Source organism: Micromesistius poutassou (assembly GCF_964030765.1).
Source record: "Micromesistius poutassou genome assembly, chromosome: 9".
NCBI classification, from domain to species: Eukaryota; Metazoa; Chordata; class Actinopteri; order Gadiformes; family Gadidae; genus Micromesistius; species Micromesistius poutassou.
In genome coordinates, this window is record NC_140279.1 from 14,539,704 (window position 1) to 14,567,697 (window position 27,994).

At 44.0% G+C, this 27,994-nt stretch overlaps 1 protein-coding gene across 1 annotated transcript in view; it reads right to left on the reverse strand.

The window, feature by feature from the left end:
* Positions 1 to 27,994, reverse strand: part of negr1 (neuronal growth regulator 1) — a 129,581-nt gene that overhangs the window by 56,945 nt on the left and 44,642 nt on the right. The window contains exon 3 of the mRNA XM_084473403.1: positions 8,172 to 8,297. Coding sequence (XP_084329529.1) covers positions 8,172 to 8,297 — 126 coding nt within the window. The remainder of the gene's footprint in view (positions 1 to 8,171; positions 8,298 to 27,994) is intronic.

Genomic DNA, 27,994 nt, shown 5'->3' on the forward strand with positions numbered 1-27,994 from the left:
AAGGCGACGGTGGCTAAGCAAGCAAACGGCCCCCAAAACACAGGAAATGGGAGACACACGGTGATCAATACAAGGGCACTGAATGGCTGAATGTACTCCATGGAAAGAAAGAAAAAGGCGGAAAAAACATTCGGAAGATAGGTGGAGCTGAGTGGGGGGGGGGGGGGGGGGGGGAAGGGGGGATGGTAAAAAAAATGGTGGGCGTCCCAATTGCACACACACATCAGACTGCACAGCACATGGAAAAACCAAAACTACATTCAATTATCTTCGTTTCACCGACTGTCTAAGAGTCCCGCCATCCAAGCCTTTATGGATTGTTGCACGGGGAGCCATTAGCGGTTTTGCACCGTGTCTCTGGGGGGATTTTTATAGCCCAGCACCATTGTATACGGTGCTCCCCTCTCACACCACTTTAAAGACAAGAGGCGGGGAGGTTATGGATTATGAAAGAGCTGAAATATGGTTCAACTGCCTCCCCCCCCCCACCCCCCCCTGCCCCCCCCCCCCCCCCCGCTGCCTGACACGCTGGATGGCGCCGTAACACAGCTTGACCTATGCAGTTCCCCCTGGCAACCCCCCCTACCCCCCACCCCCACCAATGTCTCAGACACCTAATGGAGACTTATGGTCGACACAATAGGTGGGGAACCTGCCGTGGGCCTCGTAAAGTGTTTCTACAGGGAAGATGGAATAATAAAAATAATATTCATAATAATAATAATGATAATAAAAAACGTTGGCCCAGGATGGGGGGCGGGGGGGCAGCAAGTGGTAAAATGTGTTTAGTACCATTTGGCTTGGCCACTTTATATGGCTTCTAAAATAAAGGATGTGGGAATGCATGTATGCATGTATATGCATTCCCCATGCATTATACAGTATAGAGAGGTGTGAAAAGGCACGTTTATCATAGTTCTGTCCTGGTGAAACGTTTGGCTGTGTCAGCAGAATGTCGACAGTTTGCTGACAGATTAATTAGGGGCTGATTATGGTAAGGTTATGGACACAAAATAGATTTTATGATGTAGGTGTGCATCATGTGCGAAGTAAGTGATTAAAAGTGAGGACTTGAGATGGGTAATATATCACAGTTATGACGATGACAACGTGGTATTTTGATAAAAAGAAATAAGAAGTGTTGGATTTTGTTTTATATATCCTTGACAATGAAGAGGGCAAGTGAAGGCAGGGGAGGATATGAGTCTACCCTTCAGCAAGGTGCCTGGGTGGGCAATAGGTCCCTTAAAGGATCATTAATGCATCTTAGGAATGTACTCTGGATAAAGGTTTGCTAAATAACTAAATCCTAATGGTTAATACATGTCATTATATCACATATGATAAATATTTCAAGAGTTAAATGAAAAAGTACAAAGCGTCAATTTGTACTCTAGACCGTCTGCAGTTTGTCTTTAATCCTCATCGTTAAAAATCATCCTTTAGTTAAATTGTAAATAAGTAATCTTGCCCCCTGCTGGCCCTTTGATGTTGCAGAAGGACATTTTCCAAGCAAATCTCCCAACACAATTTCACAGCAGTTGAGTCTAAACACCATCAACTCAGTGAGATCCGAGCCATTTCATCCGTGTGAATATCCTCACACAATGCCTGAAAGTAGTCATGGGGGAAAAAAAGGCTTTTCATGATGGGTAGCCAAAAGATTCCTGCTGCATCTTTGCAGGTCATCTGGTATAGCATGTTTTATTTTCTTAGAGATGATCAGTTTGTACAATGTCCCATGATAACATTGCAGAGTTGCTGCAAATTGTGCGTGGGAAAGTGAAAAGCCTTCCTAGCTTAAGATTTGGGGACTGTGAAGGATGCACACAACAAAGTAATAAATAAAACTCAGTCATCGTGTTCCTGGAACAGATTTGCGCAGTAAGAGGCCTTGTGACGTGAAGGGATGAATTGCTGAAAGGAGTCCATCCCAGTGTAGATGGACTGTGCTATGAAGGGATTATTGGGTCAGCAATGCTGTTAAGATTCATGGTGCCATTAAATGCCTCAATGGCCTTCATGCACCCTAATGTGTGCTTCTAGAACCTGTCCTGCATTATCTGACTAGCCAATTCTAGCTGGTGTTGTTACATATACTTGGACTCATGTTGGCAAATTCTTCCACATCGGCACAGGTACAAATAGCCTAGTGGTTAGCGGCCTCAATGTCAACAGTCCACCTAATGGCACCCTCGATTTGCTCATTAACCACATCCGAATTCTCTGCAATGTCGCCTTGGAGTGTGTTGGAGGTGTGACATTTCCACAACAATCTTTTTGAAATGAAGAATGCATGTCGACTGAAGAGAGAGAGAGCGAAAACTCTCGAGATGTATTTTAGGAACGACACAGCAAAAAAACTTTTGATGTCAGGACTCTCCCTCCTCCTCAGACTATAAGAACCCAGCTGACTCATTAAGGGATCACACAAACCACAAGCACAGAGACACACGTCTCAAACTAACACAACAGCAAGCCTCTGTTGCGTTCGTATTGTGGCTACTTTTGAAAGAATGATTATCCTAAGGAGGACACAAGTCATGTGTTAACTTAACACACCCTGTCTTGATTCCTGGCAAAGTAATTGAAACCGGACATGCCATTCATTATTTGCATTTCTTATATTTATTCAGACTCTCAGAGACACTGAATTGAATCACAATGTACAATAGCATGTCTACCGCTCAATTCAGACTCAATATATACAGCTCCAATTTTCCATTTTTCACACACTCACTAATGGTAACCACAGGTGGCAAGCGAGCATCCAATTAAACTGACTGGAGCTGAATGTACCAATTTGCATAGGCCCTATAGAATGTTGATGATTCAGCGAGAAATAACGGCTAATGATGTTTAGAGGTAGTCCAAAAAATTGTCAAGCTTGATGAAGCCAAGCCTCTGGAAATGAATAAGCTTGTCAAAAGACGCTCAAATTCCCCACCGCGTTTCATTACACACGCTTCTCATCCAGGCACTCAAAACCACACACACTTTGCTCAGGCCGAATCTCCGACGGGGGTACGTGCAAAAGCCTCAGTGCATTAAATATTCACTGATCAACCGTGTATAAATGGATGGCCTGTAACTGTAGCTGACTAATAATAAGTTATTAATAAGGATTCACTTGCAGGTGAATGATGGATTTTTTTTTGCCTGTACGGGATCTTATTGCATCATCTTGCACTGCGTTGCACAAAGGTTTCCTTATTGATTTTAGTTGCAATGGGGGGTTCTACGAAGGTCAGGCGAACCATTAAACAGGAAGGCGGAGCTGCACGCCACAGATTATACGGCTAGACATTAACCAAACGACTAACCAGAACCCACTAGAATCCAAACAGCCATATCATAAAGCATGCTGAACAATGGAGCGAAGGAATAATACGAATAAATCTATGGAAAAAATGAATAATAGAAAGAAAAAAAAAGACTTTAACGGGACAAAGGCGATGTAAACACGATGGACTGCGGAGCCAACGTCGATTCTGTGAGCGCTCTATGGGGTGTTTAGGAGATTGACAGTAGCCTCCCCCGGACCTCAGGGAGAAGCCACCGTGGGCAAATTAAGAAAATAACAGCGAGGTTGATTTAGCATTCGCTGCCAACACTGTCACCGTGCCTTGTGAGAAACAGTAAGCAATATCCCACATTGTGTAGGAGAGCAATGGGTAGACTTCCTTCAGGGCTGTGCCGTGCAGATAGGCCTGGGCGATGCTAACAATCCATTATGGTATAAATAGCCGCATTTTCTACATCCATTTACCCTCTTAACTCGCAGGGAGCAATAAATGGAGAACTAGTCAATTTTTCCACCATGCCATTGTAAGGATGTCTCACCCAGCGCCAGAGTTCAAGGAATTGGCCATGGGCTGAATCACCCTGTCTGAAGAGAACCCACGACCCAGATTGTTTGTGAACCCTGACATTATACCCCTGCACAGATCACTGGCTGTCAATCCAAGCCAGGGGCCGATACTGGTCCAATGGGTCTGGTGGTTGTCTGCATGGGGTGCCACCTATCTGACCCGGTGAGATACCCTGGCCGTCTCTCTATCTCGACATATTTAGTAATCACCAGCCGGGAATACAACACCTGTTTGAGGTGGAGATAAGGCCAGCAGATATTGGCCGTACTGCAGTCATGGTCGTAGTTGTGGTGTGTGTGTGTGTGTGTGTGTGTGTGTGTGTGTGAGAGATAACATCAGGAGCAGAGTTATTAATGGAGCGATGCCCCCCTCACCCCTCACCCCCTACCAAACCTTGTATGCTAGCCAGAGCTTTACAACACCATCACAGGAGATACTTCAATATCATCTCTTATTGAGTCGATTGCATCATATTCATATTTATGAAAGAAAAAAAAAGATAGCTGAGGTGCATGCAGAGAATGTGCAGCGAATGAGCAATCATTTGACATAGTATGAGCCACGAATAACGTTACGAGGCCTCCAATCAGGGAAAGCATAAGCGCAATGAGTACCTCTTCCATGGTCGGTACTTGAAGTGCTAGACACGGACGCCCCCATGTTAAACCCTGACAAGTGAGATCTGCGCCCGGCTCGTTGGCCCTCCACCTCCGATCATGTTCAAATGCGCTCAATTGTCGGCGGTGGAAAGTTGCTAAATACATTGGAGCCACTACCTCCCCATGGCGGCCCATACAGAGGACGGTGTGGTGTGGTCTTTAAAGCAAGCCTTAGTGTTCACAGGGACTTTATGCAGAGGAGCCTGCCAGGTGTGATAGGCTCTGTTTCCTTAGGGGGTGTTTTTGGCGGCAGAGATTTCTCATGCACTTTAATGGAAAGCTAAATCAAAACATATATGTTGTCCACATCCACCCTTTTCCTGAGGAACAGGGCAGGAGAAACGCAGGCTCGGGACTAGGGGCCTGGTATCGCAAGAGACGATCAAATATGTATTCTCGTATTCTAGTCAGAGGCCTTTTTTAAAGGTCACACTTCCATCCTGTGGATCCAAATCTCAATGGAAAAAGCTTATCAAAGCAATTTTGCAGAGCCAGTCAGCCAGCCATCTCGTCAGCCAAGCAGACAGCCTGTGGAAAAGGCTGTGTGTTAAAGGCTATTTCACACCCTGCCCACTAACCAATGGGTGAGGGGGACGGAGCGACGAGGCACAGTGCTCCCGTGTGGACACAGAAGCACCGCTATGCTGAACCCCTCAATGGGGCCCTTGTTGTACAGTAAGATTTATCAGCGGAATTAAACGTTAAAGAGGAAAAGGAATGATAAGGAGGAGGCCTTAGGGGGTCCAGCTATCCACTTCTCTCCAAACCTTCCCATTTTGGATAAAAGTGCACACGAATATTTGACACACTATTCAGCTAAACTGTAAAGCGATGATAACACAATTTTAACTTATTCCAATAAAAGTACACACTATTCTGCTAAACTTTAATGGAATTTAAATGTTTTATTTCCAAGGAAATGTTTTTGCATTCTTTTAAATCCTGTTTTCATGTATTTTATTGTTTATTATTATTATTTTTTTGTCTTTTATGCTTTTTTTTTATCCAGTTTTATTTTATTGCATGACATGTGTATGCCATATGCTCTATAAATAACGTGGAATTGACTTGACAATTCAAGTAACAATGGGTTAATGTGTAAAATTCACAGCACATACCCTTTGTCATTTTTCTGGTTATTTTTCTTTTTAATTATCAGTGAATATGGAGTAGCAGATAAGAGTTATTCTTTATTTCTCTATGCTAAAATGGCACGGAAATTGGATCAAATGCACTGTTTGATGACTTTGCTGAGACAAATATAAGATATTTAATCTCTGGTACATTGCAACACTACAATATAACTATAATCCTAGACAATGTATTTACACTGTGACCACTGCTATTGCAACACTACAATAACATTAATCCTAGACAATGCATATACACTATGACCACTTCATCACCCAACTGATTGCTCTCAATTGCTCATTTTGGACCAGGAAGTTGACCAGGAAGTGGAACAGGAAGTGGACAATGAAGTGGAACAGGAAGTGGACCAGGAAGTTGACCAGGAAGTAGAACAGGAAGTGGACCAGGAAGTGGACCATATGTTGGCCGGTAGGCAATATTCTTTCAAAAGTCTGGGATTCTCGCCTCTGATTGGTTAGAAGGGCTCTCCTTTAGATTGAGTTTTGATAAGTCCTAGCTGTTTGCGGGCGTTAGTGGTTAGGGTTAGGGTTAGGTTTAAGGTTAGGGTTATGGTTAGGGTTAGAGTTAACCCTTACCCAAACCCTAACCCTTCCCTAACCATAACCAGTTGGAGGAGAGCAATTCTACCCAATCAGAGGCGAGAATCCCAGACTTATCCTACGAAAAAAAATATTGCGTCTGGTAGTGGCTAGCTCCTGGATCTTTTTCTGGCTGGTGGCTGCTGTATTTTTTCCCCCCAACGTTTGAACCATCACCGCTGGACAAAAGATGATACTGCTGCTGTTTGTATCAACTGTGTTTCCCTCAACGATTTATGCCAAACACAAACTTTGGCACTGTTTCCTCTCAGCTGAGACACAATACTGATGTGTCCGTCCTAATGAAGAAAACACATTGTCGTTGAATGCAGAGAATATCAAGCCAAATGAGTCTCTCCATGAGCGCTTTATGACGGCCAAACTTTCAGTGGATGCAAAATGTTTGTTACAGTTGCCATCTCAATATCTGGCATAGAGGGGAGGGAAATAATGAAAATAGAAAAAAATATTTGGGGAAGGAATCGAAACTTGACAGTTGTTGGGCAATTTATCTTCCTGTCAAACTTCACTGACTGCTGATGCACAACCAAATAACCCCCTCCCCCCGCCCTGCCCCAAACAACAATCCAACCCACCGAATGGCTGAATGCTGTGGGGTGCAGAGCAGGAAATAGAAGCTGACATGTAAGCATGTTTATTGTTAAAGAGCTATTTCACCTGACTGGCCCCATGTCAATAAGCCAATAACGATCCAACAGCAAAATGTCTTATTGCGCTAGATTCTATTGAGTCCCATGTGGCATTGTAGTAACATATAAATATATATATAGATGCATATATATAAAATAACTTTGGAGGGGTGGCTCGTGAAGGGCTGCAGGCATTTGATAAATGACTCTTAACTTTGGAGTTCCTTCCGCTGCACTCTATATTCCTGTCGCCTCATGCAGCTCCTCCAGAGTTGCTTTATTTGCATGTATGTGTGGAAGTTAATGGCATTTCACATGCTATGTTGTTAGCCTATTAGCACCTTTTCAGCTGTACTGTGTCCTTTGGACAAATCCCCTTTATGGCGTTAACGGACTTGCAGATCCCATGCCAAATGGCTTTTTCATTTGATGTGCTGGGAGACAGTCCCTGTGATTACATTTAATCCTGGGCCCCATTCTTTCCCTTCGACCAGCCAACCATTTTTCTCCCTTGGCACACTTCAAAGTGCGGACACTTCAAAGAAGAATGAGTGACTGGGCCATGCTCGGACGCAGAGGAAGCCTCCTTTTGATCATCCTCGGAAACGACTCCCAACGCAATCAAGGGCGACTGTGCCCGTGAAGATGATATGACAACAGTGAGATACACACAGTCATCCTCAGCTCCATCAGATAACCGCCACATGCTCTAATCTATTCATATGAAAGTGAAGAAGGACTGAATATGTCGGTGGCCGTGGTTAGTGGTGGTACCAGTGGGGATGGTAGGGGGAGAGAGGGCAGGGGGAAATCACCATCAATACTTTCCGGTACAAAAAATTAACTAGCAATCCATTTTTTCGGGGGAGAAAGTTTACGTTGCATTTCACCAATCTGCGTTGAAAAGGAAATTTCAACATATTTTACAAGCCACCATATCGTTGATTTATCGAACATCCTCCATTCCAATCGTCCACCCCTCCGCCCAATTTTCTCTCCCTTTTGACAGCAATGCATCCATCCATCCATCATCCATTTGCCCATTTTGGTAGGATCCCTCCATCCATCCATTAATCCTTCCCTCCACACCATCCATCAATTCCCCCATCCATGCATACATCTGTCCAGTTGACGCCCATCCGCCCATCCATCCATCCATCATCTGTCCCTTCTGTCATTCATCCCTCCCCTGCGGTGCATCCATCCACCTGGCCGGCCCTCCCTCAGCACACAGCGTTACCAGGGAGGAGGTGACCTCACCTAATGGGGTTATGTGTCTCCAGGAAATGGAGGGCTCAGGTTTCCCACTGGCGGTGCAGATGAGCGACACGTTGCTGCCCTCGTTCACGGTTATATCAGCCGAGATGTCGTATATCTTGGGAGGAACTGTAGAAGAAAAGGAAGAAGAAGAAAGAGATACACATGAAAATACGATTAACATTTCAAAATATTTGACCCCAGGGGTTTTCACAATGTCATTTCTTTGCAGTGTCATAATACCACTAACTATTATGTTTTGTCCCCACAGGGAGGGAAAGGACATTTGAGGTGAAGATCGTTGTGATATAAGACAAATCTGTGTTCTGTGTATGTCCTGGCTGAAGAACGGTTCAGTAACCCCCCGCTGTCGATGGACATGTTTTATTTGGCAGGCCTGAATATTTAATCAATCTAAATGAACCCCGAGGAGGATAGTATATTGTGAGGACAGGGAAGAGAAAGTCCCTACTATTAAAGGATAGTTCATCAACAGTCCCTTCTGGACATTGCTGAAAATAAGACATTCAGTTTCTGGGAACTTTTCCCGGCGCTTTGATGTTTAACCCTCTCGCCGAATATATACTTAGTGAAACACAGGAAGACATCAAAACACATTAAAGCAAAGCACAAAACACATCATTGCTGATGGACTGGTTCTGATCACCATACCACATACGCACACACACACACACACACACATGCACACACACAGTTTAAAAAGGTACCATTTTAATCTTCAAGATTGATATTTCAGGGAACCTTTCTTTAGTCGCTGCTGCCATTTAATATTTCCTGAGCTGCCTCCAATTTCAACCAAACTATACTAATCCCCTGATCCCTTCACTTGCTGTCTTCTCAAGGCTGTCAGCAAAGAAAAAAAAGAAAGAAGTTGACTCAACCAAGTTGAAGAATTATGGACTCTTTTGTGATTTGAATTCTCCATGTAATTTGCCCCGGTCTTATCTACAGCTTTCTCTTAAGTAAAGAAGTATAAAGATCACCAGAAACTCGTTTTTTACTCATCGCTTGATTGATTCTGTTTCTCTTTTCTGCCGTCATCAAATAAATTTTAATTGGTAGTCCAAAAAAACTAAAACACAAAAAAAAAAGAAAAAAGCCCTGCACAATCATCCAGGGTTATCATCTTCGGCTCAGAATCGTCCTTTACTACACTCAGAGAAGGACGTACTATATCCCTCATGTTGTCCGTCATGTCTTGCCAGGTGGTCCTGTGATCAGCAGCAGAGCAGGTTCTAAATGATGAAAGAGAAAGGGTCCTCAGGGACTAAACAGAGCAAAGGGCCCGGGGCGCTGTTGAATCTGCTTTATTGCTTGTCAGACCTCTGTGTTTACTTGCAGCAGGACTCCACTGTTGACACACCGCCATGGTGTCTGATAGCACAAAATGGAAAATTTTGGGGTTGTCTGCTGATGCTATCTCTCCCGGCAGGCAACCGAGAGGCGTTTTCAAAAGACTTTACTGAAGATCTCTCCGAAATGTTTTCTCGGCTGAGCTCCAGGAAGTCCCTTCCTGTTTCTATTTAGGAGCGCTCGCTTGAGTGTATAAAACACTGACTGCCGCTGGAAAGAGAAGCAAGAGGTCTCGCTGGGGTTTCAAATGCAGAAAGGATGGGCTGAACCCGCTGACGTCTCCGTATTAAGACACGTCAGACAGCCTGACGGGGGGGGGGGGGGGGGGTAGAAACCGTCTGAAGCTGACTGCACAGTGGAGTGAATACCATAAATATGGAAACCAAGTAGAGGCATCCTTTTCTTTGGTTCAAGCCTTGTACACTAATGTTGCAGAAATGGGTGCCAGAATTCAGACGTGAATTTAGAAGCTGTTAGTGTACTGAACAAAGTGTGTGATATACACACACACACACACACACATACACACACACACACGTGTGTGTTTGGTTGTGCCTGCCAAGATTGCTGAAGATTAATTGAATGCAAATTCAACTCAAGTCTGCACCTACAAAAGTTGTTTTGTATTTATGGGTATTTATGTGTATTTATTTAACAGGCACAGGGAAGCATGGCTTTGGTTATTCTGATTGCTTAACGTGCAGACTGTATTGACTTTAATCAACCGAAAAAGGGAAAACCTCTCTATACATCTGATTATACAATCTAATTTTCTGAGTGTGCACGATCTGCAATGTCACAAGTCAATCTAGCCAATCACAGCCCAATCTGAAATCTATGTAAATTAGGGCGGTTGGTCTGAGAGGATGGAAGCCATCTGAACCATCAGTAGATCTGGGTATTAGATTGTTGCTAGGTTACTGTTTGTGAGGCACAACAAACATAGTTTCTGAGGTTAGACGAGTCCGTAGTTGAGACCACACTTTAGAAAAACATAGTTACTGCGGGGTGATGAGACAAGCTAGGTTAGGTTTGATGGCCACTTTATATGAGGTTTGATAGCAACAAGCAATTGAAATCCATTTGGAACTCCATCACTATTGGATATGAAAGTCAAGTTGTTAAGTGGATCGTGATAAGCTGTGGAGTTATCAAGTAGTCAGCCAAGAGCGCAATTTTACCAGTTGCCAAAGAACAAACTATCTGTCTTTTTGACAGCATTTTCTGTCCTTGCTGCTTGCTGTATTCATTCATGGATTTATTGTCGTTTCTACATATCTATAGGAGGATGAGCTTGTGCACGCAGCCAACTTCCACTCTACTTACTGTTACTAATAAATAATTGACCCCATGCTCCTGTTCAAAGCGACTCAACTCAGATGTTATCAGTGAGCATGCCTAGAGCTGGGTAACTACTCCTATAGTCTGTGGGGCAAAATTAGTTCCAACCCAGAGCCCTTTATAGCGGGGAGTCCAACCCGCTAACCACTAGACTACCGTATATCTTCTCGCGTGACATAGCTGCTCTCATGGAGACGCTTCCAGAGGCCTTTAACACCTTGACTCCGAGCAGCAGTTGGGGATGGAGTGCTGTGGCTCCCTCTTCGATTACATAATATGAGCACCTCTTCCTCGCCCTTCTCCCCTCCTCCTGCTCTCCCCCCTCCCCCATCGCTCCATCTCTCCGACATGCTAATTCATCCGCGGCGCTGATACGATTGTCATGTTTGCCCAGCCGTCTCATTTTCCCCTCCACCGCCCGGAGGCAGAGAGGGATGGTGGTGGGATGGGGGGAGCAGGTATGGGGGAGGAGGGGGGGGGGGGGGGGGGGTGCTTATGAAAAGGAACTGCCACAGCTGAACTGTATGGCCACCCCCCCCTCCCACACATACCACAACCCCCAGGTGGAGACACCTACGGGGGAGGAGAAGAAAGCGACCAATGACGTCACCTTGAGTATGCTAATTGCTTAAAGCGGAAAAAAAGCTTCGATTTTTTTATTTTTCCTTCAGCCGGCGGAAGCTGGAAAGCGTGGCGGACACGCCGCTGACCTTTTGTGAATGCAGGTTCTTCTTCTCCTCTGACCGCTGCGTGAGCAGCAGGGGGCTGCCGCCAAATCGCAGGACCCACATTACCAGGCAACGCCCACCGCCAGCGCACTTTCCAATTACAGCCCAGAGCGACCCAGCGGACCGCCCGCGGTGATAGAGAGCACAGGGGAGGGCGAAGCGCACAGGGAGAGAGAGAGAGAGAGAGAGAGAGAGAGAGAGAGAGAGAGAGAGAGAGAGAGAGAGAGAGATGAAGAGAGAGAGCGGTACAGAGGACAAAAGAGAACGGCATAGAAATATAGAAAAAAGACGGTGAAGGAGAGAGAATATAGAGAGAAAGCTATAGGTGGCGAGAGTGAGGGATAAATAAGTATACAGAGAGAGAAAGCTTTGAAACCTTGTGGCTGCTCTGAGGTTGTGTTCTCAATGAGATGTAAAGACCTTTTAAAAGCCATTTGACTGGTCTTAGGAAAATGTTGTCTTTTGGAATTGGATTATAGAGCGGATTGAAGTTATATTTCCCATTTTATATGAAACTGAAAATTGTTTTTGAAAGATGTTCAACTAACTCCTTGCAAATCCCAAAACGGCCGTACTCTTAATCCTCCTTAAAGTTTCAGTTTGTTCCAAAAAATCATTACCACAGGTACAATCATTGGAATCCTAAAGAAAATAGCTCATCAAGTTAATATACACCTTCGTAATGAGCCCATTACCGCATAAGCTACTGTCAAGGTTTTTGCAATTCCCCCAACTTGCTGCAGGCTACGAAGAAAGGAAGAGACTTCCAATCCGTTAATGAGGTGTCAGACACGGGGTCTAAACATAAACACAGATTAAATTACTCAGAGGGATTACCTCTGCTCACGCTGTCACCCACCAGAAAGCACTTCATGCATAATACTTCATTTTGGGTGACAAAGTTTGTCCATATTGTGTTGAAACACAGTTTTGTGATCCACTATGGACACACTATGGATGGTGGGATAACACGGTTATTACACAATGTGGGTGGCGTTTTATTCTGCTATAACATGATAAACTTTGCCCAATAGTGTTGTGATCAGTGAAAGATGTTTGTTTCTTTTGCATACGAGAAATATTGCTATTCGGGCCAGAAGTGTTTTTGAGGAGACCAGGTAAGTTTCTGAATTTGCGCACATGCTATAGAAGAAAGTGTAAAAAGAAACTGCTTGAAGAAAAATCGAAAAAAGTTGCAAACAAAGTATTTTTTGCCACTTAAAGTATGCCCTTACACATTTCTGACACTTTAAAGCAAATATTACCTGGGCGGTAGACTAGCATACCTCATAAACTAGCTGGTGGTGCCCCTTTGATTCATCGTCCCCCTTCCCCCTACTGTTTTAGCTCATAAAACCATTTCACTGATCAATGGTAATCATTTTTAAAGAAGACCTCAAGGTTAAAAAATAAATAAACACACAAACTCACAGAGACACACAAATAATAAAACCAATAAAAACGCTTGAGGAACTGGGCTGTTTTTCCGTCTTTTTTTACTCCATATTTTTTTCTCTTCTCGGTTTTTATCTACGCCCGGCAGCAGCAGCAGCGGAAGAGGAAGAGGAGGATGAAGAGGAAGAAGCAGAAGAAGAGGAAGAAGAAGAAGAAGAAGAAGGCTGTTGAGACAAACTCATGAAGCCTTCTTAATCATAAATGCTCGTGGCTGTAGTCTGCATCTCTTTGTGTCTTTGAGAGAACCCCTTAAGGCCAGGTGGGTGAGTGGAGAGAAACCACAGTGTGTGTGTGTGTGTGTGTGTGTGTGTGTGTGTGTGTGTGTGTGTGTGTGTGTGTGTGTGTGGAGTAACGCGGCGAGGAAATACAAGACAAAATAAAAAATGCATTCTACTGCATATTAGCCAATGAGCATTGTAGCATAATAGTGTCATTAAGGGGGGGGATGATGAATTCAGCAATTTACTCGTATTACCATACCACAGGAAAATAACACAGCGGAGGAGGCTTATTGTAGTCTTCGTACAGAAAACGAAAAAAAGAGCTAAAAACAAACCCGCGGAGGCTGCAGTAGCCGGGATTCCGAGGTATGGCAGAAGCAACGGGCCGGGCTTTTCATTTCTCCTGCCTCCGTGGTCGTCCTTTGTAACACTGTGGTATGCATCTCTGTTTGTTTAGGTGTGACCTAGTTGTTTCTCTCACTGCTGGGCCTGGATGTGGCGCTGGCCCTCAGGGGAGACACAGGGGCTGCACCTGGCACAGGGCTCCACACTCTGGATCCATGGTGCCGGGTCGACGGCAGCATCCCCCCCCAAAGGGATATAATCATCGCCTCTGTTTTAATTTGATGGCCCTGCGTCGACTGGTTTTATAGCCCGCATTTCTTTGTGCCTTTCATACGTTCATGCCTGGTTGTTGGGGGTGTAATGGGTTTGGAATGAAAAAAGTGGAATTATACTTTGGTCTTTATGGGGGATTTCCTAGATTTTATAATGACGTTATAGAGAGAGATTGTCTCTGTGTTGGTTGCACACTAGTTTGGTTTAGGGTCAACTGCTTTGGAATGATTAATTGTTTTTTTTAGATAGTGGGAAAGAGGGTCTGTGTTGTATATGGGAGATCTACTTTGGCTTGTTGATTGTATATATTTATATTGGCACGCAAATGTCAATATAAATAGAATGTTGATTAGGTGACGCAAGTTACCAGAAACACGAGCGGAACCGGTTGGAAGAACCCTTTGTTTGAATGTTTGAGAAATCCTGCCGACAGCTAAAACTATACAAAAGCTGTAACTAAAGTGTTCATTAATGGGAGTATTTCCTTCATTTTTCAAGAGATTTGCTGTGACCCAGTTGCGCCGACATAGCCGGCCTCCAAAATGTCAACGCCGAGACGCGGGCGGAGTGGTTGTCAGCGAGGTTAACGACGCAGAGCGCCTGATTATGGAGAGGTTATACCCAATTTCATGCACTTCTGAGGAATTCTCAAATTAAGGGAAATCAATTGATGAAGATGAACTTTTCCAAATACCTTGTGTGATGCAATTAATCTCGAATGCGAGCGCTGCACCGGCCATGTAATTCACAGATAAGCCATCACGCGCTTATTGAAAAACCCTTAATTTATTCACACTAATCAGTGTCTCTCGGGCGTCTGCGTCTTGCTTATGATAAATACGTCCCCCACTGCACAGGCCCCGTTCCACCTTGATCATTGTTATTGCAATCGCAGCGGCCATTTCAACTAGCTCCGTCACTGCAAAGTGTTTTAAATCGATAGTGCCGTAAAGGCGGTCTCATGTTGCACATATGAGACTCAAAAGGCCAACAGTGAGAACAGTGGAAAAAAAATAATGACGCTCGTTTTTCCAACCATTGAAATACCAGCCGGTGACCCATTAGACCGTTGCTATGGGTGATTCACTGTACATCTCCGCTGTGTGTGTGTGTGTGTGTGTGTGTGTGTGTGTGTGTGTGTGTGTGTGTGTGTGTGTGTGTGTGTGTGCGTGTGCGAGCAATGGATGATCTGATGTGGAGACACAAAGCTCTACCCTCCATCTGTCACCACGCCTTGATGCAGAACGAAGGTCAGAGTTCAGACTACATAGTGTGGGTCGTGATTAATGGGCAGGGAGCCGTTGGCTGATGGCCGACACGGAGCGATACAATCACACTGTTCCTTCAAGCTCATCCCTCACACTCCTACAGTTCATACACTGAACTGTACTCTACTCTGTACTGTTACATACATTCAACTGTTCTATCCCCAACACCCAACCACACTATACTGTTACGTACACTGTATTATACTACTGTATTATACACTGTATTTTACTATACTATTCTACACTGTTGCATACACTCAACCACACTTTACTGTTACATACACTCAACTGTACTATCCTCTACGCTTAACTGTACTATATGGTTACATCAATTCAACTGTACTTTCCTCTTATATACACTTAACTGCACTGTACTGTTACATACACTTAACTGTACTACACTGTTGCATATATTCAACTATACTATCCTCTTACATAGTCAACTGTACTATACTGTTACATAAACTCAACTGTAGGATACTGTTGCGTACACTCAAATATTCTATAATTTTACATACACTCTATACTATACTATACTGTTACATACACACTGCTATACTATACTATTATAAACTGATGCATACACATACAAGTGTACTATACTGATGCATACACCCAACTTTACTATACTATTACAGAAACTCAACTTTACTATACTGTAACATACACTCCACTATACTATTCTATTCAACACTGATGCTTACACTGAACTATACTATGATGTTACATGCACTCAACAAATAATACCATACAACAACAACAAAATATGAGTATTATTACACTAAGCAACACAATACTAGACTGTTACGTACACTCATTAATATACCACACTATAACAATATTCAATCTATGATATACTTCACTATTACATAGAGGGAACCAACCAACTGCTGCTGCTCTCAATAATAATTAATGTAAAATAATTACTACACTATGGAGAAATGGGAACAAGATGGCGCTGGACAGCTGGACTGAATACCAAATAAATCAATTCAATTCAGAAATGCAGAATCTCCTGACCCTCATTTACAAACTCCCTGAGAGGATGTCTTGAGGGGGGCATCACTGAGTGTGGTGAATTGGGTCATCAATTTGTGATGAAACTCTGATATGGCCGCTAAATTATTGATACGTATCTTTCATTGGGTCATTAAAGTAAAAAAAAAAGACAACGCCTCATCCACTCCCATATTAATCTCTCAAGAGAAAGAAATAAAGACAGAATGTGCGAAAGAAATAAATAAATGAAGATTGTAGATGAGTCACAACAATGGAAGCACAAAGAGAACTTCAAAAGAAGAAGTTCAAGTATGCAGCAGCTGGGATTAAGTGTGCACCGTTTGTGTGTGTGTTATGCACCTGTGTGTGTCATGTGTTATTTGTGCGTTGAGTCGAGTTTACCACAGTGGGGATAGGGTTTTGGCTAAACAACTAACCGGGCAGGCACAGTGCGATCTGTAACAGCACCTGGTACCCACGCATTCTCAGTTAAAAACTACCCTTGAGGGCTGCGATGGATAATACTGGCCACAAACTATGTGTAATACTGCAATCAGGACCCAGGGGGGGCATTAGAAAGGGCAAAGGCATGAATATTCAAAACATTTCTCAAAATCTGCAGAATAAAAAATAAAACAGTTTTTTGTGTGATACAGATGTCAACGCGCAGAGATTGTGTATAAATGGCCCAACTGTGTTGAGGCTCCCTCCCGAACAATGACATATTGTAATTATGTTCATTAGAGGATTAGGGGAAAACAAAAACACACAACAAAAGCATTGGTGCGTACTGCACAGAGCCTGTGATTCTGCGGGCACATATGATCTGATCTCATTGGATGGTACAAGCACTGCTAAATTGATGATAATAACCAAAACAAAAAAGAGCATGGATAGATTGATACAGATAGATGTGTCGGAAGATGGATGGATGGACAAATAGGTACTTGTTCACGCTGCAGGCCAAAGTGGCACAAATGTTTTGGTGGACAGTGTGAACAGCAAGACTCAAATTTGAATCTGATCTTTTAGGATTTTGATATGGATCACTTTCATACGTGGCAAAACATACACAGGTTTGCCTTTCTGCAATGCAACCTCCTATCATATCCCCATGCATGCGACTTAACGTCATTCTTTGACATTCGTCCCAATTCTGCGCTGGTGGGATTCCCTCTGTGAGTACAAGGAACACAGCTGATGATGTAAGTAGTCAGGGGAGGGACAGTGGAAGCAGTACTCCACAGTAGTAACATAGTTAGGATCCCTTGACGTCCTTACATCCTTTTATTGGATCTGTTTCAGTGAAGCCATTCACATCACCATCCCGTCACTCCGGTCTCAGACTCTGCGTCCACTCCACACACACCTCCGTACAGAAGCAGCATAAATGCGCCACAAAAAGCCATAGTTATCATATTCAGTGGGTAATGATATTTTCACCAGTTTACGTTAGAATCTGATATTGGTATTCAACAGCCCAAAACAAAAATCGAATCTGAGAAATAAATTTGAATTGAGCACTGAGGATTGCAGTGTGTGAACAGAGCCTTAGCTTGACAGACAGACACATGAAAAGACAGACAGACAGACAGACAAACAAAGGGATACACAGACAGACAGACAGACAGACAAAGGGATACACAGACAGAAGGATAATAAATCAAATTTATTTAGCGCTTTTCCAAATGCTCAACGCTTAAGAAAGGATAAACAGCTGGGACAGAAGGACAGACAGAGAGACAGTTCCCCACACCTGGATGGGGAACCCCATATCCCGGTAGTCACGGTCCATCTCCACATTAGTATTCTGAATGAGTGGAAGCCGGAGCTGGTCTGGCTGGGGGGCCAGCAGGGAAACTGTGCACCACTCAGTATGAGAGGAAGGTCAGCAGAAGAGGATATCACAGATGAGACAGAGCGGCGGCACCCTGCTGGCCAGTGACAGGTCGGGCCCCGCACCGAGGACCCTCCACCACGCTGCTGAGGGGCCCGGCCGGGCCAAGTGACCGGGATAGCTCCTCCTCTCTGCACATTAAAAGCCTGGTGTATCTGGGTACTTTTCCTTCTCCTCTGTAGAAGGGCTGGATGTAGTTCAGGAGGTTGAGCGGGTTGGCTGGTAACGGCAAGGTTGGTAGTTCAATCCCCGGCTCCTGAGTGTCGAGGTGTCCCTGAGCAAGGCATCTAACCCTAACTTCTCCTGACGAGCTGGCTGTCGCCTTGCATGGCTAACGCCATGCAGGAATGGGTGAATGTCAGGCCATATTGTAAAGCGCTGTGGGTGGCCTCTGGTTACAAAAAAGCGCTGTGTAACTGCAGTCCATTTACCACTCACCAGAAGGCACACAGGAGGGCATTGAGGGGAAACCGGGTCATGTTCGGATTTAGGTCTCTAATGACTAACTGCCTATTAGCAGGAATGAGGAGGCCTTAATTGTTATGCGATTGCGTAGTTATAAACATGTCTATGTGTGCGCATGTTTTATGTAGGTACAGATATTTTATGTGTGTGTCAGTGTTAATTGTGTCACCTATTTTTAATGTAGTCTTGGTCTTAGTCTTGTGCCAAATGTCCTTGTTAGTTTTAGTCATATTTAGTAATCACATATCTTTTTTTGTTAGTTAAGTTTTAGTGGACTAAAAGTCTCGTCATTTTAGTCTAGTTTTGCACTGATCGGTTGACAATTCCAAAATGCCTTGCATTCGTTTAATAAAGGCATGCTTTCATGGTACAAACGTAAACGTGTCATTACTAGTTTGAGAAAAAAAATTACTTTAACTGTGTCGGGCTCGGAATCAGTTAATTTTTATTTATGCAAAACATTTTAGTCTCATCTTTTTTCGTTGTTGGTTGTTGATGAACATATGTTGACGAACATATTTAGTCTCATCTTGTCTGATGAAATTAACACTGGTGTGTGTATGTGTACATGCATGTTTTATATAAAGCTAGTGTGTGTGTGTGTGTGTCTAAATTCAAATTCATTGCTGTGGTCAACAATGGCCCTGACCAACCAACCACCACTTACTCATGGAAACATAGATGATGTTACAATGAATGTATAAACGAAAAAGAAAACAAGAAAAGGTTGTTTTCAATGGAATGCAGACTTTGCATCAAAGGTTAATTTCATCACAACTCAAATCAAATAAACAAATGCTACGGTTTTATCTGTTTACCCAAATAACCCACCACGGTTCTACAAATTGTCAGCATTATATCAAAGTTAAAGGTGCAGTTTGTAGGATTTAGTGGCATCTAGCAGCAGGGTTGATTGCAACTAACTGAAAATCCCCCCATCCCAGGAGAAGCTATGGTGGCCTGTAAGGTGTCAGTTACTACTTCCACTATGATGTCATAGTCTAACACAACATCAAGTACCCAAGTGATAATGTTCCTTGGTAGATTTATAAATTATATTTTGTTATTTAGGCCTTAAAAATATAGTTCATAGCATACTAGTAATATAGCCATAGCCATAGGAACAGAAAAGATCAGACAAGCTAGTGTCCTCTCTAGTGCCATTTTTCCGCTCTGGACTCCTGTAAAAACATGGCGGTGCAACATGCATGTAAACGTGGCATTCTAGGATGGGATTTTATTGATAACATAATTGAATTCTCTATTCTCTACTACAGAAATGACCAGATCATTTTAAGCTACCACCTAGTTGAATTGTTACAACAATTTAGCACAAAAATGTTGATTAATGTAAATATTAATAAAATGGTAATTCTACCTTCAGGCAGAGCAGCTTCTGTAAGGTCAATTTCTCATATGCCTATATATACTATGTGTAAACATAATATCAAGAGTGCATATTGAATAACAGTAGTTATTCCAAAGAAATGTTACAAATGAGAATGGACGTGTTTGTGTGCCTATGATGTATTCTTGTTTTTCACACTTTACATGGAGGCATATTCAAGTGTATAAAAAATGTGTGCTTACACCTCCACTGATATTATACGCTCGCCTCTCTGGAGATAAGAGACGGAAGCGCAGAGAGTCTGACCTTTGCCTGCATTCATTTTAATTAAACATAAAACAATCAAGCTAATAGTGGCCGCTAGGGCCATGACTAACATGAAGGTGTACAATGAGACACACACACACACACACACACACACACACACACACACACACATCAAACGCACACATCAAACACAACAATGATGAGTGGATGTCTAAACTTCAGAGGCCACAATAGCACATCTTAAGCAGGCCTCACAGATGAACAAAGTCTATAGAGTTTGCTTCTCAATGCAAAATCCTCAAATCTTTTGCATCACAATGGAAACCGGACTCTGTCGTTTAGCTTCCTTTTTCATTGAGCACTGCTGTTCAAAATAAATCATCTTTGTTGCCATCACATGGATAGTGTCATTGGTAATGTTGATGTGTCAAGCGTTTTTGTCCTTTAAAATGCCAGCGACATTAGAACCTCAATTATGATGAGTTGCTGCACTATGATACGCTCACTTCATCTAGTCATCAGTTGAAAGTTACAGTCACCTGGAGTAGGTTACTAGGCCACTGTGGAATAACTGATAAGCCCGACTCGAAATAAACAACTCAAAGTGTTGTTATTGTGTTTTGATTAGCATTTGATCATATATTTTAAATGGTACATTATGTAAAATACTTTGGCTTCTTTTAAACTGCTGCTAAGAACCACTGAATATCTCATTGAAGTTGTCTCGGGAAAAACAGACAATTTAACGTAGAGTGATTAAGTTGAAAAGTAGTTACATAATATATTTGAAATGAGGCAATGTATCTATCCAGGTATAGCCACAACGCAATTGCACTTAAACCTTCAAAGACATTCAACTACCTGTGAATGAAAGTAAAATGTCATTAAAATATGTTAATGTGTATAATAACAATTTAATTCGGAGAACAGCACTGACTTGCGATTGACTGAAACCAAACAGTTCAGAAATACATGTGGCCGGTAATAAAGTCTGACATAATTACACCATATCCAGCATTGATCGACATGTGCTGAAAATTTTATGACATACTTAATTATACTCTGTCTGTCTGCGCCCTCGCATCAAAGGGAAGAGGAAGGACGCTTGGGGATTAAGCCACTGTATCTCTCCGTAATGGAGTCTTCTTAGCGCTTCACAGAGATACCAGATCCACACGCCGCGGTGCCCGTGGGCGTCTGCATTCACCGTGCATCTGAGATGATCCAAATTAATGTCCAAACCGTTTCTCATCCGCCACCACAAACGCAGGATTAAGGCCGCTGTGCGTCTCAAAAAGAAATGTAACCTCTTTCGATCGCACTTCATAATAATAACCGTAAAACGATGGCGCTTCATCATATTGGCCTTAATGTGATTCATATCATATTGCTCACATGCGTTATGATGTCAAAACCCCCACTTGGGGGGGATTATGAACATGAAAACACCAAAAAATATATATTCAATTACATGTTCAAGGGGGGGGGGATTATGTATTAATCAATCAAAACTGAAAAGCCACTGAAATGAAAGTTAAATATAACCTACAAAGAAGGAAAAAAAATTGCAATCTGAAAGGAAAATAATAATGTGTTTATTGACCGATCCCTCTCGCACGCATCACAGTTCTGAGAGCGAGACTCGCTCCGCCTTCGCCATGGCGAGATATTCTTAGATTAAAGGTGCCGTGCATATTCAATACATTATCCTATGTGTGATCTTAATTAACAGGGAGCGAGGGGATGGGGGGAGGGGGGGGGGATTAAAAGGCAGTGAGAAGGCAGGGTAGGCGTAATGGCAAGCAGGCTTGTGTATCCAGGATTAGATGTCGTTCCATAGTGACGATAGGTTAAAGACAGTGAAGGGGGTTGGGGGTTGGGGGTGTTATTTGTACCACGATTATTGTGAATAGCCACGTAGTCTCAAAAATGTATGCCACTATTAAACGCGTATTTGAAACATAGTGGACATAAACTGTTCAGCGGGTTCTGAGGGCATTGAATCAGTATTCGGACTGCGATCGCATTTTAACTTTCGTTTTCTGGTGTGGGTTTAAGGTGTTGTTTCTGCAGCAAAAAAAAACTGCCTTCATGTGCAAATATGTGTTTATTTCCCACCTCCCACCAAACACTTTCCACGTCTAAACGATTGCGGGGTGTAATGAAGTATCCAGGAGGCACCCTGAACCTCCCCGTGCGCCCTGCTGTGCCGAGACTCCTAGGCAATAAAAAGGTTGATACTGAAGAATCCCTCTGTTTGCCTCTTGCCTCCTCCCCGCGGCCCTGTTCAATGGCTGTAGAGTTGGGGCGCACAGAGAGGATGTAAAGGTAACTCAGTTCTCCACGGGCGGAAGAGTGTACACTTGACAAACCAAGATTAAACGCTTTGTTTCGATAGAGGAGGAGGGGAACCACCACCACCCCCCCCCCCCCCCCCCCCCCCCCCCCCCCCCGCACTTCCCCGCCGCCTCACCCGCTCTGTATCCCAAGACTCGGTTGTTTCCTACTCTTTGCATTCGTGCCAACTCCGTACGTGGCCCTTGTTCTAAAACTGATCTGTTTGCACCGGTTAAAAGGGAAACTCAGGAATAGCAACACAAACAGAACCAGTTGTTTTTACTGACTTCAGGGTTCAAATAGGATACACCCCCCCCCCTCTCCCCTGGCTGGAGTGGTTTGACCCTTCTGGCTTGCTGACAAAGTGAGACACTTAAACGGCGAGTGCCTCGCTGTCATTGGCAGTAATGCCGATGACAGTGAAGCCGGCGGGGCCGAGTTAAAAGATTACAGTCGGGAGTGGGGGGGGGGGGATACCCTGGGCCAGGTCCATCGACGAGACACAGTCTGCCATGTGGGTGTCACGGCCTGGGCTGGCTGCTGGATTTGTGCACTGTGTAGAAATCCACTGAGCACCAATCCATACCACCATCTCGTATATTTTTTGTGTTAATCTCCTCCTAATGCACTTTCAAGAAAACGCACGCGCACACAAACACACACACACACACACACACCCACACACACAGGAAGAAAAAAATAGAAATCTGTCCACCGCTCCTTGCTACTCTTTCTTTGCTACTCTTTCCTTGTCGGCAGATGAAAAACAGGAGACTCCCAGAAGCTTCCAGAACATGACAAGCGCTAGCTCCCCCTGCTACATCTCATCTGCCGCGAGCGCTCCTCTGTTCTCCGTGAGAGCGCCTGCGCTTTGTGCGCGCGTGTGATTGTATGTGTGTGTATACGAGTGTGTGTGTGTGTGTGTGTCTGTGCGTGTGCGTGTGCGTGTGTGTGTGTGTGTGTGCGTGTCTGTGTACACAAGGGCCTGCACCGTGACAGGTAATGATTCACAACACACGGCAGGTTTTGACAAAGCAAAATGAGTGTTGACAACAGCCCAACATCGGCATAGCAGAGAGCTACCGGGGGAGAACCCCCGCCCTGCCCCGTTCCCCCCCCCATCTATCCCCCCTTCCGCATAAACAGATCCATGCTGACCGAGGCGAAGCCAACCCTGGTTCCCCCCCCCCCCCCCTCACAACCACTGGGGAACAATGACACAGCCCCTCTGTACAACTGCTTTGTAGTGTACTGCTCTATACTCAACCCACCTAGCCTGGCTATTGCCAGACTAAGCTCAATGGTAGACTGCACGTTGGTCTGGGGAGGCTGCTGTCATTTTCTTCAGCACAAGAGGCGTGATCAACGGGCAGTAAAATTGACTCTGTACGCAAATTGGCTGCTCGCTGTCGCTTCCCTGTCGTCATTGCGTTAAACCAGCCAATAGCGCACCAGGGGGAAAAGCCAGCTCGGTGATTGGCTCCCGCAAAAACGTGTCGAAACTAGAAAGAAATGTGTTGCCCTTCTCCAGACCCTTCTGCAGGGCGAACTCAAATGGCCGGCAGAACGGGCGGGGCTAACCCAGTCTACAACCCGCCAGCGCCACAACCAGCGCCACCACCGCCACCAGCGACATCGGAGAGCTCCAGAAAAACGAGGTCTGGAGTGTGTCGGGCGGGCGGGTAGGGGTAACCAACCATCTATCTATGTGAAGGCCCCCCAGGTGATACTAGCTGTTTTCTGGGTATCGCCTTCATGACTCCTGGGAGACGGGAGGTGCGGTGTGGATGTGTTAGATAAGATAGACACCGTGGCTCGGCTGGTGTCATTATTCTACCCTTCTCTAACATGCATTAGAGACGGGGAGTGTTCTGTTTTTGTCATCTTTTAGTGCCATTGAATCAACCACCATGTCGTTGTGGTGAAGCAGGTGGTTTGGTCAAACGGTCCAACAAAAGGGAGTAGTGGCTGCTCACTCGCCTTTTTGTTCCTGTTCCCGTTTTAACCGAGGTGGCCGAAGGTTGCCTTTGGCTTAAGAACGACATGATGGAATTTTCAGAGGCACACCATCTTTATTTCTGGATTTTCTATTTTGGCTCCGCTTGATCCACACAATGTGCCGTGTCGGCTAAGATGACCACAACCTTCCCCATGTCAAGCTGCAGAACACGCAGCTGTTACGCAGAGCGGGGTTTTGTTTGGCACCATGGTTGTACTACATTTCATTGTAATCAGGCAAACTGCAAATCTGCAAACTAAGAAAGAAGTGTGAATGTTGAAATATTTGAGTTAATGCGTCACAACAAGGAGGAAGCCGTGTGTCAAGAGACACACGGCTGAATGGTGGGGGTAAAACACAGAACTGAATTAACTGCAGAAGAATCAACCAAAAAAGCTAAGGGTTGGCACGATGAATTATTACCTGACGCAGTCAGGTTACTCCTCTACGAGTCATTTATTAATACTGCAGCTAAATTACAGAGATGCCATTTCAATCACATGTAATAGCCAGACATCGGATACCGTTGCTCGTTATTACAAAAGAGCTCCCCTCTCCCATATTAATCACAACCACGTGTAAAATCTGTAAACAGACGTGAACCGACCAGGGAGTTGTAGGTCAAACGGAGTATCAGATTTCAGCAGCTTTAAGTTGCGTGTACCAGGGAATTATGGGTATTTCAGAATGTGCCACTCAGCACAACTGCGGCCGTGCTGGCGGCCTTGTGATTGCCGCCATATGGTTGGCGGTTGGGGGGGCTGTTGTGACCCCACGTGACCTTGGCCAGGCTCCCGCCTGCACGCAGTCCTGACGAAGCAAACAACGGGAAAATAAAGTGCTCCTCCATCATCGCCCCGCGCTCTGTGCTGTCATGTGAACGTTATTGATTCCTCTGAAATTGTTAAATAAACAATTTTAGTATTGATCGCTGAGGCATTTACCGATGGCAGAGACCTTGTTTTGTTGGCAACCTATTTCCTGTATTGCCCTCCTCCTCTAAGGTCCATCTGCGAGTGGCTTATGCTATACTGATTAACATTGTTTACGTTGAGTCGGTTTGATAGGAACTGCAGTGGCAGTGGAAAGCGAACAGAGTAAACCCCAGCAGGAAAAGCCCCCCAAAAAATGGCTCTTCTCCTACGGTAGTTACAGCAGATTGCATGAACGGCACAGTGAGATTGTTCCACTGTCTTTTGACATTTACCTCAGCACCATCAGGGCTGATAATAACAACCTGTCAGGATACGCCACCCTGTTCCTGCCATTATCATTCGGTACAGGACCCATAATTTACACTAAGGTAATGCCAATATGCATGATAGGTGTAATTTATTCTGAAGGAGTTCTGTAACTTTAGCAACACACACACACCCGACACGATTATGGGAATCAAGCCTCACATGGTGCCAGATAAGTCATTTGTGTTGTGTCAGCTCTTTAGCTTCAAATTTTATTTGGATTTAGATTCCGACACAGTATTGACACTAATTGAAAAATGTCCTCAGAATACCGCACAGAAAGGAGCCATTCTTAGCATGGATTATACGGTAAATCATCTTTTATAATCTTGATGTATGACGACTATTACCCTTCATGATTTGGGTGTCGTAATATGAAATGGGATACAATTAAATAATGAAATACTGCCAATTTCAGAGACAATTAATTTGATAACTCAATCTCTATTAACTAAATCTGACTATTGTTATTATTAGTAAGCAATCAGTCAAGAGTAATCATTGTTTAAGATTACCAGCTATTAGTGAATGATATAATTACATAATGCAGTAATATCCTTGAAAATAAATGAAATAAATCCCAAATAAATATACTAAAGCTTACGAAAAATATACGAAAGTGGATTCTTGCCTTGCATGACCGTCAACTTATAATCATTTTGCCGATGAACGCTGTCTGCTCTTTTGTCCCCAGACCTTTCGGTGTAAGAAGCGAATAGATAATGACATAGACATAAGCTGCTTTCACATATGACCTCCGTCTTTTCTCCGCATTTGTGGAGCAGGAGGTTCGACCGTGAGGGTCATTCACACTTCCAGATCGGTGTCATCGGTGTCAGCAGATCGGTGTCAGTAGAATCTCCGGCTGCTTAAGGGGGGCGGGCTTGCAAGGGACGGCATATGACGTAGGGTCGCAAGAGGCGAGATCGGGTTTGTTTTGGTTTGACCGCAGACAGCACGCAGGCAAAACGGGCAGAACTTATCGCAATCATGTTAAATGTTGCTGCAGCGATGCATATATTCCGTTGCATCCACAACATCCGCATCGATCGATGAAAGATTGGAACATGAGTTACAGACAAATAGAAGAAACGACGAACAAGAAAGGCGTCGCGAACGACTGTGTTACCGGAGGAAGAGAGCGTCTTTTTTGGCTTCATTTCACATCTAACAAACACTGGGACAAATGTAGTTGATTTCTGTGTTTAACTGAGAAAACAGGGAGTGGAAGGAAGGGACCCTATAATGTTCAGCTAACTGTTGTCAATAATAATTGTTACGAGAGTTAGTGCATGTGTGTGCGCGAGAATGGCAGTGTGTGTGTGTGTGTGTGTGTGGACGAGCGAGGAGAGCGAGCGGTAGCGTGTGTCAGTTTGGTGAAGTAATGAACGAGTCCGGTTGTGTCTGTGCAAATGTGTAGGCCCTACTGTAAAGTTTGTGAAACTAAGAATAAAGTACCCAGCCTGTCAATAATCGGTGGCCGCTTCATTCTGACCATATTCAAACCTATAAGCAGACCCACTGCTGGTCAAAGTGATTCCCGAGAGAATCGCCGGTCAAAGTGATTCCCGAGAGAATCGACGGAGCGGAACGTCGCTTTTGTGCTCCTTGACTATGGTCTGGGAGCCGACAGCTGTAAAGATGTAACATAATAATAAAAATATTTTTTAAACCATTCAGCGAACAAAAGGCAATAGGCTGATTATCGATTAGGGTGCGGGTGCCACTTAATGACATGCAAACGTAGACAGAAGTGTCATCAACACGCCCACTCAACTGGTATGAAATGCCGACATCCTACTGCTCATTCACATATAAGGCAATGAGCATTTCCTCCGGAAAACATACTACCTCGGGGGTAGTATTTTTTCAGGAGGTCCAACGTCAGGATATGTCATTCACATATACGGCACCTCCGTAGAATCTACGGAGAATAGACCGATGCACGTCCATATGTGAAAGCAGCTATAGATTATGACATTATAAATAGAATGACTCATAGAATCAAAGTTAGATGATGAGGCCACATTTACAAAACATTTGAAGTTGCATGTTTTAAATGTTAAAAGGTTCAAATACAGGGCCTTCCCTAAATAACTGCGGTGGCATTTATGTCAATAGAACCCCAGTTAACCCTGAATACTTAGAATTCATACTTTGACCAGCCATGTTTCTGTTGGAGTCTCAGCTGACTCCGAGAGAGATTTGACCAAAGCTTAGTCTTTTTTCTTCCCTTTCTCTTTCTAACCACAGACCATGCTGTATAAT